We start from the raw sequence: 14,434 nt of genomic DNA on the forward strand, positions 1-14,434 counted from the left end.
AATTGATGGCACGCGTTTGCTACGGTAGGCAAAGTGCTGATTTCTATTAGATAACATACACAATTATTCAGCTAAATATTACAAAATTTAGAAATTTTCAAGAAAGATGCGGTTAATATTTCGATGGTGATAGTACCATAAGAATATCTAAAAGATATTTTCGGGTCATTTGCTATAAATGTTAAGGACTAAATGTCAAAATATTCGAAAATCGATTTTCCGAAAAGGTTCAGTTGCCCCGACGGAAACCGGACAAAGCTGCTCAACTGAGCATTTAGTGAACCTAATGTTATAAATTAACACTGATGAAGACTTTTGGCCTACCATGCTTTATGTTCCTAAATTTCTCGGCCTTCGTTCGTCTTCATGAAAGTAGTTATCTCTAATTATATGATTCAGTGTAGTGGCTGAATGTTTTGTTAACATAATATATATTGAAATTTGGTCAGAAAACGATGCATTTGACGAGATTTTGAGACATTTGGAAATTCTACGGAGGCCAATACAATCCATTGTTGACCTCACTGAGAAAGTGCGTTAAAATTTACGCATTGCTTATGTCAAACTTTAGTACAGATTACCAAGAGATTTAAACCTGAATACCACGAATACACTACCGACTTGGGAAAGATATACTTGTCCGCACAAAGTGGGTGGGGTGGGGTGGGTGGGTGGGTGGGGTGGGGGTGGATGGGTGGTTCCGATGAATACCCCCATCCCTCACGACCTATAAAGTATAAACAAAAGGAAATGTATATCGATGTGTGTATATAGGTGTAGGTCTGAACCTTTATTTAAAGGCCAGAGGGGCGTCGAGGATTTTATAAAGGAGGGGTGCTACTCCGGGAACGTTGAATAATAATTTCAAATGGGTGTGTGGGCGGGGGGTGGTCATCCCACAGAAAAAGTTCAGACGTTACTGAATTGTGCATTCTGAGGCATATTTAGAGTATTAATTCGCTCTATGTAAGTCGCTCTAAACGCAAGGTTATGCTAGTCAATACTTGCGTGAGGTTGAAGAAAGAGGGGGACTCGAGGAGGGAAGGGGGGGGGGTTATGCCCTTAGTATAGTGGTCTAAATCTTCTACCAGTGTTGACCGCAAAATATCCCGCCACCATAGAATTTTTCATTTGACAATGGGAGGTGGGGTAAGCCATTTCCACCCCACCCCCACCTTTGCGCACACCATTGGTCTTTACACCTGGGAATAAGAGTAGGGGTTGGGGTAGGTGACGAGGGGAGTATTATTGGATACTGTCCGAATGCGACACCCTTCGTGAGATAATAGTTTCATTTAAAGGCGTACGATACACCCTGGCTTAAGTGGGATGCAATGGATTAACCCTTGTAATTTGGTTCATTTTTACAAAATTAGTCCATTAAAGATCTGCTTTATATGCTCCAATTATAGCACGCTATAGCTAAAAAAATTGTGATTACGTACTCGACCTGCTACGATCGTATATCGATCTCGGGCTCTACAATTAGCCATATAGCTTCTTAACACCATTAAGCTATTTGGGTAAACACTGTGTGGAATCTGTTCATGTCTAAAGTGTAGCTAATCATACCATGGACTTCTAACTCCATGATCATCCAGCGTTCACACAAAGACCCTCATACAAGAAAAAATATGTGGCTGGCGTTGCAGACTAAATGGTAAACAGAGGTCATTTTACGACCAAGGCAGGTCGATTTCGTTATCTCAAGAAACTTTTCCATGATAGCGTGCTGTAGCAACAGTATGTGGTACCAAGGTTTAGATAAGACACGCTCCTTCACTTCTAATGCTGGTATGTATCATCATTTCACGAATAAATACTAAAACGGCTCACAATAAGCACGTATGGAGCGCCATTTTAACATTTATTCAATAATTAAAGATATCTCTAAATCATTTTCGGATATCTCTAAGTCATCCGGATATCTTCTACTAACAGATATTTGTAATTATTGAATTAATATTCCATAGGCACGCACTAGGTGCCTGCTAATGTTTTCAAGATGTTGACCATGTTAACAATTGTTGTTGACAATGTTGACAATTCATAATTCATAATCATGGACGTTAAATATGAATCTAAGAGACTGACCTCGGTTAGCTTGCGGCTTTGATAAGTCAATGAGGCTTCTTCGCGGGTTCCTACATGCAGGGGGATCTAAACTACATACATACATACACCCATACACACATACAAGAATGGTCACATCATCACTTTACATGCTTTTCATGTCAGTGTAGTATAGCCTTACGTTAGTTAGCTATCCATATGTACCGATTTCTGACCACTTGGCTTGCTCTTTTCACGCTAGTGGACGGTAACCGTGGTTTACTCTACTACTTTCTGTCTGCTCACACTCAAATTCAGCGAAATGTCTTTGTTTCAGACAATTGGAAGGTTGCCTTCACGTCTTCAAAGACAGGTGGATATCATTTCTATAAGTAGTTTTGCCAAGCAAGGGGCAATGTCGTGACATGTTTCGTACGGTATCGTCTGCATTCCTTAGGCTAAAGTGTTAGGCTGTAACTTAGGCTAGTACAGGCTACAAGTATAATTATAAAAGAGTCTAGGCCTAGGCCTAGGCGTAGTCTACTGTAGGCTAGGCCTAGATATAATTGTTATGTATGTAAGTGCAGCCTCACCCATGATGCACAAATATCGACGATAAACGAGGATGGTCGTCATTATTAATATTCATTATCTAAAGAAAGTAAGATGTACACTATCATTTGGCCATGGGGCCCAAGGCTAGGGGTAGACATAATGTAAGCCTAGGCCCGCCTTGCCCACTATAAGTTACATTCCATATCTAGAAATTCAAAACACCAACATTCAAGTTAAGCAGCTTCAGTTACAGTTGAGCCTACACTGCTTAAATGGGGTAAATGTACATGCATCTTAAATTTACTCTACAGACCTGCGAAAGGACTTATCCTACAAACTCTGTACTATACTCCTGGCCTGGCAATATGTATTATTACATATTCTAACAGCTTAACTTAGAGCAAAGGTAAACCATGGTGAGAACATTTAGGCTTTCAGGTTCACAGCATACAGTTAGCCATAGTAATGAAAGTTTTACATATGTGTCCACCACCTGCTTGTAAAGTCCAAGCCACTCACTGAAAATAATCTCTATTTGCAAAATGTTCATTATTTTTAGACAAAAAAAAGGCTTTCCATTGCATAAACACAAGGTTCCAAATCATGAAACAGCAGTAAAGGGAAATATCATACACTAATCACATAGACTAGGCCTGGAACATACATGCCATAGTTGCCAAAACTGATCAGCATTTGTGATATGTCTTGGCCTGGCCTATATAAGCCTACAGTATACACACTTATCTTTATCAGTAGCAATACATATATACAATACATACATCTGGTACATTGCAATGAATTCCTGGTGGAAGCTTACTTGGTTAAAATTTATTAAGTAGGCCTAAGGGAGAAAAAAGCCTTGTGCCATTTGAAATATGTTGGATGTGAATTTAATAAGTTTTTGGCATGTTTCGTGATGGCCAGGTCTTCTTGACATATCAGCCAGATGGAAAATTGAATCAGTCATCAAATCTCATTCATCAGTCTGTTTTAGTTAATGGCGTTATTTAATATGAGATAATTAAAGCCATTATATTCGCATATGTTTTGTCCAATAATCTAACTAAGTTTTAGGAAATCTGTTCACCAAACTTTGATTGCTGGTAGCATATTATAGTGTCAGGTCTATCAGATACCATTTTCAAGCATAAAAAAAATTGAAACAAATAACTCCATATTTGTAATCTCTCATTGCCTAGATAGATATTGTGTAATTTCAATGGACTATAAGTTTCAGAATATGGCATTTTTGCAGTACTTATGAATGGTAATATTACTCTGAAATCTGTGGGCTTGAGTTATGCACTGAGAAAATTTCAATTTAAATGTCTCAGAACCTAATATGGAATATTATGGGGAAATTCATTTTAAACTTCATTGTAGCATTGCAACAGAACAACTGCTTACTGAATGAATGTTTATAAATTCTTCCCAGTCTCGGTAAACCTGATGGACATTTATGTAAGTGAAATTATTTCTGGCATTTAATTAGTAATTCATGTTTCTGTATGTTTTGAATTGCTTTGTAGATATATCAACATCATGGTGCTGTCCTTGCCTGTCAGACACGACAATTTTCGGTGGCTACAGAGGAACAAGATCTTGTCGTCATAGGGTCTGGACCAGGAGGATACGTTGCAGCGATAAAAGCAGCCCAACTTGGAATGAAGGTGAAGAATCATTGTCATAATCCATCCTGTCTCTGAGACAACGCTGTTTCTTCTATTTTCTTTCTCTGTATCTACTGTGACAGAATATATATATACTGTGACTTGAATATAACGTCTTCTGAGAGAAGAAACCTTCAGTGTGTGGCCTTTTGGTCAATTATTATTTTTGTTATTATGATTATGATTTTGCCAATCTTAATCCAGTAATTGTGAATAGCAATAAATCATCCTTGTTATGTTCCATTTTGCCCTTGTATTCACAGACTGTATGTGTGGAAAAGAACGAGACATTAGGCGGTACCTGTCTCAATGTTGGTTGCATTCCATCCAAGGCATTACTGAACAACTCACACTTGTACCATCTGGCTCAGTCAGGTGACCTTGCAAAGAGAGGCATTGACGGTAAGATTCATCATTCAATGGAAATGTTTCAAAGAGTGAACACATAATAACGACTCTGATGTGCGTCACCTTGAAGTGCCAGGAACGAATGTCTCATGTGTGTTTATGAAATGCTAACCGAATGGACTCACACGTAAATTTTCTCTTGAAGAAAGTTCAGCAGTGGTTTGAAGTTCACCCACTACATATATGTTTGTATGTGTGTATGCTGTTACGAAAATAAAACATTAAAGTCAAGTAAATATAAATATATTCACTTCAATCGGATGGATTTAAAGTACTGTGCGATTCATTTTGTTCAAGTAAACAATAATCCTAAAACTGAAGAGATTATTAGTCCTTCTTCTGGTCTTATTTGTAGTCGGAGATCTGAAGTTAAACCTTCCAAAGATGATGGAACAGAAGAGTTCTGCAGTCAAGGCCCTCACTGGAGGCATTGCACATTTGTTCAAACAAAATGGGGTAAGTGACACAGTTAGTCCTTTAAGTGCACAATTAAAAAACTCATGTGTTGTCTCTCCTCAATGAATAATAGCTGAAGATACAATTGATGCTTCTATTTTGTAACTTTACCCCACCTGATTAAACTCTAGATATGTACTGCTTTGATGAAGTATTCATTGAATAAGCATTTATTAAATTCGTTTTGATTCAATGCAATTTATTTTTCATATGTAAATAACTCACTGTCAAGAGTAGTTATAACTAAGAATTACATAATGTTACATATGATGGACACTAGAAAAAGACAATACTGTTCATTAAAGCTAGTGACTGTAAAACAAAACAGAAAGACAATGTCAAGGAGAAAATAAAGTAACTGGTCAGGTTAGTTAGCAGTTAGATTGTGATTTAGCAAAGTCCACCCCCTCCGCTTTTAATAATAAACTTATACAGAAGGTGACATATTAAGGGTAGATCTATTTTCAATTCTATCGTTCAATGAATCATAAAATAAATCTTACTCTGTGTCGAAGAAGAAGGGATAAGCCGGATGGATTTACAGTAGCAGATTGATGATTTTATTAATTATGCTTCACTTCATTTTGTTTTAGAGCGGAGTGCTGATTGGGCCTAATGATTCTCTTAGAGTGGGTTGATAATTTGACTGAGTACAGTGATCTACAAGTTTGATGATGTATAGTCTACCCTAGAAACACTTACCACCTGTCAAAGACATAAACCACATCAAAGCCTCAGTGAATTCAATCTACGTTTCGTAAATTGCCAGGATGGATCTCGAGAAAAGTCAAACCAAGATTTGAAAAGAGATTTGTTGGAGCACTCCTACAATAATACACTACCATTGGCAGTCTTAGTACAGAAAGTCATAGGTCACTAAGATCCAGTAGTTGAATGGATACTTCACACTGCATTTATTTAACATGATAAAAGTGAAAGAGTTTGAAAGATGACGTTGAAGTGGTTTTGCCGAGCTTTAGAAATGTGCAGTCTGTATGAAGCAAGACATGCCTACCACTACCAGATACTACAAAGAAATGTTCAACTTGTCTTGGTATTCATCATTGTTTAATTGTTGGTGTTTTGAATCTGTTCCTCAAGGTTACCCACCTCAAAGGCCATGGGCGCATCACAGGGTCTCGAGAGGTGGCGGTCCTGCATCCGGACGGCAAAATCAAGGAAGTTGTCAAAACTAAAAACATCTTGATCGCTACTGGATCAGAGGTGACTCCTTTTCCTGGACTCGAGGTAAGAACCGATTATTTCTACAAAATATTGCTTTGATTTATTTAATTAACTGGTAAGAAGCCGGAATATCTTAGGAACTGTATATGTAACTTCCTCTCCTGCAAAAATCACCAATTTAAAAGGTAACATGAGTTATGTTTCTTCTCATACTAAAGGAACACCATTTAACTGGAGAAGCAGTCTGCTGATTCTGATAAATGTGCAAATATATTTCATTTGTCTTTGAATTAACAATAAATATATTTGTTGTTCTTTTCACAGGTCGACGAAACGACGGTTGTCTCCTCGACGGGGGCTCTATCGTTGGATGCGGTGCCAGAGAAGATGGTGCTAATAGGAGCAGGGGTGATTGGCTTAGAATTAGTGAGTTGACGAGATTTGCTCAGTTTGAGTAAACCTTTTACAATAAGTCATTCAATTTCTGTAAATTTTGTTGGGTTTTCTTTTTAGAGCCATTTGTAAATTCTGATCATCAAATTAAAATAGATGCTGACTATTACTCAGGGGATAGAAAAGAAAATGTTGCTTGCTTTGTCAGATTTTAGACGCACCTAAGGCCAAAGCTACATGCAAGTTGCTGCCACAGTGTAAAAAAATAGAAGTTTGTCGCTCATTTCTTGTTTTGGGGGAGGTGGGGTGGGGGATGAAGGTAGAGGTAATGCCGTCAAGTAATACCATTGAGTATTGTAATACTCTTGGAAATGTTGCAGTTTTGTGCACCTTTTGTGAAATGGTGATTCTGCTAACTTGGGTATGTTTTTAAATACAGGTTTGGTCATTCAACAGCAGTTCTTGTGGTACACTTAGTCGCTATTTCTGTATATTATATTCAAGAAGTCATTCGGAATTTTCTCAAGATGCAGGAGTAGTTACTTTAAAACTTGGAGCTTTTCATTAACGCTATGATATTCCATTGATTAATTTGAATAGTAACTGTTGCCATTCACAGTTCAAATTACAAGCATATGTTATAGGATTAGGGTATTCACTTGGCCTTCTCTCTTACTTGTCTCCTCGTAACATAAGCACTCTCCATCTACTGTCGTGCAGAATATATTACAGAACAGCAGTTTATTTGTCAGTAATATTATATGTTACATAAACCATGACATTTAAACGTAATTTCTTCGCTAAGAAATTTCATCTGTCAGTCAACTAGCAAAAACAAAATCCTGGTAAAACTTGAAAATCTTTCTCATTTCCTTGCAATTACATGATAATTACATATTTGCACTTTTCACAGGGCTCTGTGTGGCAGAGGTTGGGGTCACAGGTCACCGCTGTAGAGTTCTTGCCCCATATTGGTGGCATCGGTATTGACATGGAAATTTCGTAAGTTTTAATATTTCCCCATAGCTCATTTTTTTATTCCTTGCCAAGGCAGAAGGAATCTATGCAATGGTGATGGCATGTTTGTGTGTGTATATGTTACACTTGCTCGTAAACGCTCTAACTTCAGAAGGATGACTGGGGTACATTCATATTTTTTACGTAGGTTCCCCTTAGGTAGCACTGGTTTGGGATTGTTGTTGGTATTGGTCAAAGGTCATTTGAGGTCAGCATGGGTCAAATCTGAAAACATTGTTGACACAATATCTCAAGAAGTAGAAGTTGCAGGAAGTTCAAACTTAGTGTGTAGCTTGGTGAGTAAGCGATATGTAGTGTTTTTTGTGAATATCAAAGGTCATTTGAGGTCTACAAGGGAAACAAGTGTGAAAATCTTGTAAACATGATATCTCAAGGAAGGTCGCCTGTGCAGTTCTTATAGCTGGCATGTGGATTTCCTGCAATTAGTTCAGTGAACCCCATTGTTTGTGGTGGAGGTCGAAGTTCATTTGGGGTCAGCAGAGGGCAAAATATGACTATATCAAAAGTGCTATATCTCCAGAACCAGAACATGAAAGGAGCTCATATATGAATGGTATGATAGCCTTGTGTATTGCATAGTTTGTACACTTTGATGTAGGTCAGAGTTCATTTAATTAGTAATTCCTGAAAGTTTGTCAGGGTAATATTCCATTGCTTTCACTATCTTGGTAGACATCCATGCTCTCACCATACTTAATTGGTACAGGTTTAGGATGCTGTTTAAGATTTCATTTGTTTGTAAGTTTAATTAGAAATACTGCACAATATCTTAAAACTGCTCTAAATTTTCAATATTAAAAACCTCAGGGAATTTAATATGACACAAAACACTTGACCCTAACCTATTACAGTTGCACTCCTATTATTGGTGTTATTACAACAAGTACATTTACTGACAGATATTATCCAAATATTTGCCCAAATATGATGCTGATAGAAGATGTATGGTGATTCCATACAGCGCTTGGCAAGGAATCACTAAGCCTACTAGCTTTCTGGTTCTTGATCATACACATTTGAACAGTAGAATGAACTGGTCGTGCAGAAATGTCATTTCAAGTTCTATCTCTTGTATGAATGGTTGTCTGTGATGGAAATAGTTTGCCAATAATTTTATTATATTAATATAGAGCAAATTACGACTATAAAACTGATAACAGTTTGTGTGAGTTTTCCTCTTTGAGCATAGTAATTCTTCATCGAGTGTCTGACTTTGCCTCTGCGTTTATTTTGGAAATGATTTCTGTTTTTCGTTCTCTCCCACTCCAGTAAAAACTTCCAGAGAATACTGAAGAAGCAAGGTATGAAATTTATGATGAATACAAAGGTGGTCTCAGCTAAGAAGTCCTCTGATGGCGGCATTAAAGTATCGGTGGAGTCTGTTAAGGATTCTAGCAAGAAGGAAGAATTGGACTGCAATACCGTCTTGGTCTGCATCGGAAGGAGACCGTACACAAAGAATCTAGGACTGGAGGTGAGATGGTCACATAACATTTAACCTTACCATATACTTTCAAGGATTTTCTTTTCTATGTTGGGATGAGAGCGTGGTGGCCAATTGGCTAAGGCGTCAGACTTGTGATCCAAGGATTGCTGGTTCGACTCCTGCCTAGTTCATTACGTTGTGTCTTTGGGCAAGATGCTTTATCTCAATTGCCTCTCTCCATCCAGGGGTTAAATGGGTGGTACCTGTGAGGTAACTTGTCATTGGGCGCAGTATATAACTGCTGCCGACTGGAGGGGTTGTCTCTGGGACAGGTTATCATTGACCAGGGGTAATATAACGTCTGTAAAGCGCTTTGAGACCTATCGCTGGTATAAAGCGCTATATAAAAAGCAAGTATTATGATCATTATTGTTATGGTTAAAATTATGTGCATCAGCTAAGACAGTGTTTCAAGCCGGTGTTAAGTGTTTGATACTTGTTATGAATGGTCACAACCTTTATAGAGATTATGAATCATTTGTTTGGAAATGATACTGCGATACTACTAACGAGATGACAGTGTAAATCCTTTATCATGTAGGAAAGCACATAATTGTCGAAAGCATCTGTGATAAATCTCATATTTTTTCTTCTTTCTGTGTCAGGAGGTTGGAATTGCATTGGATGAGAGGGGTAGGATACCTGTCAACAGTAGGTTTGCTTCCAAAGTTCCAAGGTAAGATGTGACCCTTCACCTTTCTAACCACCTTTCTATCTACGTAAAGCAATCTGGTTCAATCTTCCATAACTCTCCATTTTGGTACAAGAAACAGGACACTGCACATCTTTTTTGATTTTCTTTATATTTAAAAAAATATATATATATTTTTATTTTTTTATTTTTTTTTTTGGACACTGCATGTCACCTAAGAGGATCTAAAAGAACATCTTCCTTCTCTGTTTTTAAATCAATGAAGAATTTCAGATTGTAACTGCTGTTTGGCAATTATACCAAAACTATCGGCAATGTCTCCAATCAGTTTGCAATTGATCGGATTAAAACACCCTGTAGGTTTTGAATGGAGCGAAGGTCAAGTAGCGACATAAAGAGAATGATTCGATGTGATCCACAATGTTACGTCACCCAGACACTACAGTGTACCACTATTAATCATACCATACCGGCCAAATGTGAAGAATATCAAGATTGTGTACTCCAATGTGATCAGTTCAATTGATATATAACTAGAGAAGCTAATGGCCGACAATATTATGGGATATATTAAACGTAGTACCATTCCATGTGGAGATGTTGATGATACTTGGCTCAAAATGCTGATTTTTAAGAAAGATTGCTGGCTGAATACACTTAAATAATGGGTACATTTTGTACACCATCAGTATTAATTATGTCCACCTCTGGCAGCTTCAAAATTTTCAATTTTTTTTCAAGAACTTATAATATCTAATTTGATTGGTTAGTTTTCTGTGGGAATTTTGATGATCAAAAGTATAAAGAATGTACCAAAAGGAAAACAAAATAATGGCAAGTCACAGCCGATTGTTTCTTTGCTGTGGATTTGTTTTTCCTTCTTTTGTTGTTTTCTTATTTTCTGTGTGTGCTGCTTTATATCTTTTGTTGGATACTAGGAAACACTTTATGTTAACAGTCAAAAATGCTTTCTCAATTGTGATGTGTTGTCATTTGCACATGAATATCTGTTTATGAATGTCGCCCTCTTTGTACGTTTATTGACGTCACCCTCATTATCTCAAAGATTTACCTTTATCTTGTCTCTTTTTCTATTGCAATGACAAATTTTTCTTTTGCAAGTTTAAATGTATGATTTTAAACATTTTGCTTTTCAGCGTATTCGCCATAGGCGACTGCATAGCCGGACCCATGTTAGCACACAAGGCTGAGGACGAGGGTATCATAGCTGTAGAAGGCATGGCAGGTGGCGCTGTACACATTGATTACAACTGCGTCCCGTCGGTCATTTACACTCATCCAGAGGTCGCCTGGGTCGGTAAATCAGAAGAACAACTAAAAGAGGAAGGTGTCAAATACAAGCTAGGGAAATTCCCCTTGGCCGCTAACAGTCGTGCAAAGACGAACGGTGAGTGGTGTCACGAGATTCATTCCCTATGGTGTGTCTGTCTGTCTATCTGTGTGTCTGTGTGTCTGTCTGTATGTCTTTCTGTGGTCATCAATGGTGAAATAAGGTGCGTAATTGAGGGAGATATTGAAAGAATGCTCCCACGGCATAAATTGAGAAAGACGCAAATTTAAAATCTTCATTCCCGCAATTGGCTACGACGAAAAGGACTATTTGTTTGGCATTCTTCCGTGCATAATTTCGGCAGTAGGTGTAAAAGGCTTTATACTTGTCACAATGAATCGACGACGACAAAAGAATCGTTCCACAATTTATTTGGAAGTCGCGCTAAAGATTGTCCCAGGGTATTGATAGAACTATATAAGACACTCATTGCCAACTGCAAGACTTTGTTAAAAAAACTCACCAACTGCAAAGACAGCAAGGCTGAAGTAAGAGACCTCAGGTCAAGAGAAAATCAGATGCAGCCAAAAAGCACTTGGTCTGAGGAAAGGTATGAGATTGTCTAAAAAATTGACAAAAAATTAATAAATATATGAATGAATAAAGGCAGTTGCTTTAAGGTGCTATTCTGACAAAAAAAAATTTGGAAGAAAAGGAAACAAGCTATAATTTATAGAAATTGTAAAAGTTTAGGCTATTACTAAGTAGCTAAAGTATCTCTGAAACTGGTGAACCATCTCCAAAATATATGCTTTAAAAATACAAATTTTGGGGTAAAAGAAAAGAAGGTTAACCTTCTCCCTTTCCTCTTGCTCTTTATTCTCATTTTAACTGGTCCCTGTGGATCACATGCAGTCTGTTTTTTGAGTCTCACTCGCTAAGTTTAGTCTCTTGGCCAACCAATCTCAAAAAGCTGTTTCAAGATGAATAAAGTGGAATCTGAGGACAAGACATTCTCTTTCTTCCCCCCACCCCCTTCCCTTTATTGCAACTGCTCTCTATTCTACTCTACCCTTCACGATCTCAGTCTGTTGTTTTCTTTCTTCTTATAGCCGATACGGATGGCCTGGTGAAGGTGATAAGTCACGAGGAGACAGACAGGATCCTCGGTGCTCACATCATAGCATCCTCTGCAGGGGAACTCATCAATGAGGCTGCCCTCGCCATGGAGTACGGTGCGTCCAGTGAAGACGTAGCCAGGGTCTGCCATGCTCATCCGGTAAGTTTCAGACTCCCATGTCACGTATTGACTTACAGAGAGAAGGATACCGTCAATGTAGTAGCTCCAGTAAACGGCTGTTCTAACAAGCCTACATGTCTTAAGACCATTGGTTCGGTAATATTGATGGTTCGTCCTGTGTGAACAGCTTGTTGCTTTAGTAAACGGCTGTCACAACAAGCCTACATGCCTTACGACCATAGGTTCAGTAATATTGATGATTCGTCCTTTGCAAACAGCTTGTAGCTTTAGTAAATGGCTGTCACAACAAGCTTAGATGTCTTATGACCATAGGTTCGGTAATACTGATGGTTCCCTTGCAAACAGCTTGTAGCTTTAGTAAACGGCTGTCACTACAAGCCTACATGTCTTACGACCATAGGTTCAGTAATATTGATGATTCGTCCTTTGCAAACAGCTTGTAGCTTTAGTAAATGGCTGTCACAACAAGCCTAGATGTCTTATGACCATAGGTTCGGTAATACTGTTGATTCGTCCTTTGCAAACAGCTTGTAACTTCAGTAAACGGCTGTCACAACAAACCGACATGTCACGAATAAACATATTGTGAAGTATAAATTACGCTTATAAATTTGGATTGCCTTTTGACTGAATTATACTGTTATTTTAACAAGAAACCAATCATGCAGTTTAATAGTTATGTCCCTTGCTGGATGTTATGACCGTAAGATTTCCTGGTACAGTGGAGAGACTTTTGTGTGTGGAGCAAATATATGAGGGGGGGCGGGGGGGTGAGGGGTGGGGGGTGAGGGAATTTCCAACCGTAGCCTTTTTCTCTCAATACCTTTGAACAGTTATGAAAAGACCTATCTTCATTTCTCGTTTCCCTCTTCTAGACCGTGTCAGAGGCCTTCCGTGAAGCTAACATGGCCGCCTACGTCGGTAAAGCAATCAACATCTGATAGACACAGCAGTGTTGAATCGGAATATCATGGACTAAGGCTGTTCTTGCCTCGACGTGGCTACCCAATCACAATGTTAACGGTGGATCGACACTTAACACTCAGGAGGATGAAGTCAAACAGTGGCCTCTCCATTTTCTACCTTTAAAGGGATTAATGCAGTGGTGTTTTCTTGAAAATTGGAATGCTAAAACTTTCTGAATCAGTTTTGTTCAAAAGAGATTTTTAAAACTTGGAAACTGCCTAGAAATATTCATAATCCTCATTTGGGTTTACCAAACTGACAAGTTATATAAAATCAAAAGAGAAAAAGGAAGGAAAAAAATAAAATAAAATAAGAAAAATTTCTATCGTGATGAAAAAGTGTGACTGTTGACCTTTGCATTTTCCATTGTGTGTGACTTTTTGTTTAAAATGTAGAACCTCTGGTGGGAAGGCCAGTATCATGACCCATTGTATGATATTGGGATTAATTAATTAATTAAGACTTAATTGGCGATGGACAATGAAAATGTGACCATGGTAGGATATAGAATTTTGATGGTACTGAGGTAAACAAGTAGGCATTCTTCAAGTTTGCGTGCGTGTGTGTGTGAGTGTGTGTGTGTTTATGATCTGTTGCTCCTTTTCTTCTATTTTAAGGTCAACTGCTTCAAAGTGAATTGATTCATTAGTTGTCCAGATACCAAAAGACAGGTTCATTGAAAGCCAACACTAATATGACATCCATACATTAGGTATCCCATAAACAAAATTATATTCATTCAAATAAATCCCTTCTTTCTGCCTAAATGGACCATCCTTAATTTTTCCACCTTTGTGCCCTTCATGTGACTCTCACCACCCATGCCGTCCCCCCCTGCTTGCCCTGCCCCAAGCCTTGACATTCTTGATAAAGCAACGTGAGATAAAATGATGGTAAATGGTGTGGTCTTAAAGACTCCTTTTTGAACTATCAGTGATTTCATGTTGTCAACAATTGCCATTGTCAAATTTTTCAAAGAATGGTTGATGCAAAAGTTCCTGTAGTAAACGTAACTTCTTGG

The 14,434-nt window shown here is 38.1% G+C and overlaps 1 protein-coding gene across 1 annotated transcript; it reads left to right on the top strand.

Annotated features, from left to right (window-relative positions):
• The first annotated feature begins 2,266 nt into the window (after positions 1 to 2,266).
• LOC139961941 (dihydrolipoyl dehydrogenase, mitochondrial-like) lies at positions 2,267 to 14,130 on the top strand. Its single transcript, XM_071961644.1, has 12 exons — positions 2,267 to 2,425; positions 4,137 to 4,277; positions 4,541 to 4,679; positions 5,041 to 5,141; positions 6,243 to 6,389; positions 6,651 to 6,752; positions 7,633 to 7,721; positions 9,027 to 9,231; positions 9,849 to 9,919; positions 11,053 to 11,303; positions 12,299 to 12,465; positions 13,323 to 14,130. Exons 1-12 carry the CDS (start codon positions 2,375 to 2,377, stop codon positions 13,386 to 13,388), a joined length of 1,530 nt encoding a protein of 509 aa, XP_071817745.1. The 5' UTR covers positions 2,267 to 2,374; the 3' UTR covers positions 13,389 to 14,130.
• The last annotated feature ends 304 nt before the right edge of the window (positions 14,131 to 14,434 follow it).

The sequence above is a fragment of the Apostichopus japonicus genome, chromosome 20 (assembly GCF_037975245.1).
Source record: "Apostichopus japonicus isolate 1M-3 chromosome 20, ASM3797524v1, whole genome shotgun sequence".
NCBI classification, from domain to species: Eukaryota; Metazoa; Echinodermata; class Holothuroidea; order Aspidochirotida; family Stichopodidae; genus Apostichopus; species Apostichopus japonicus.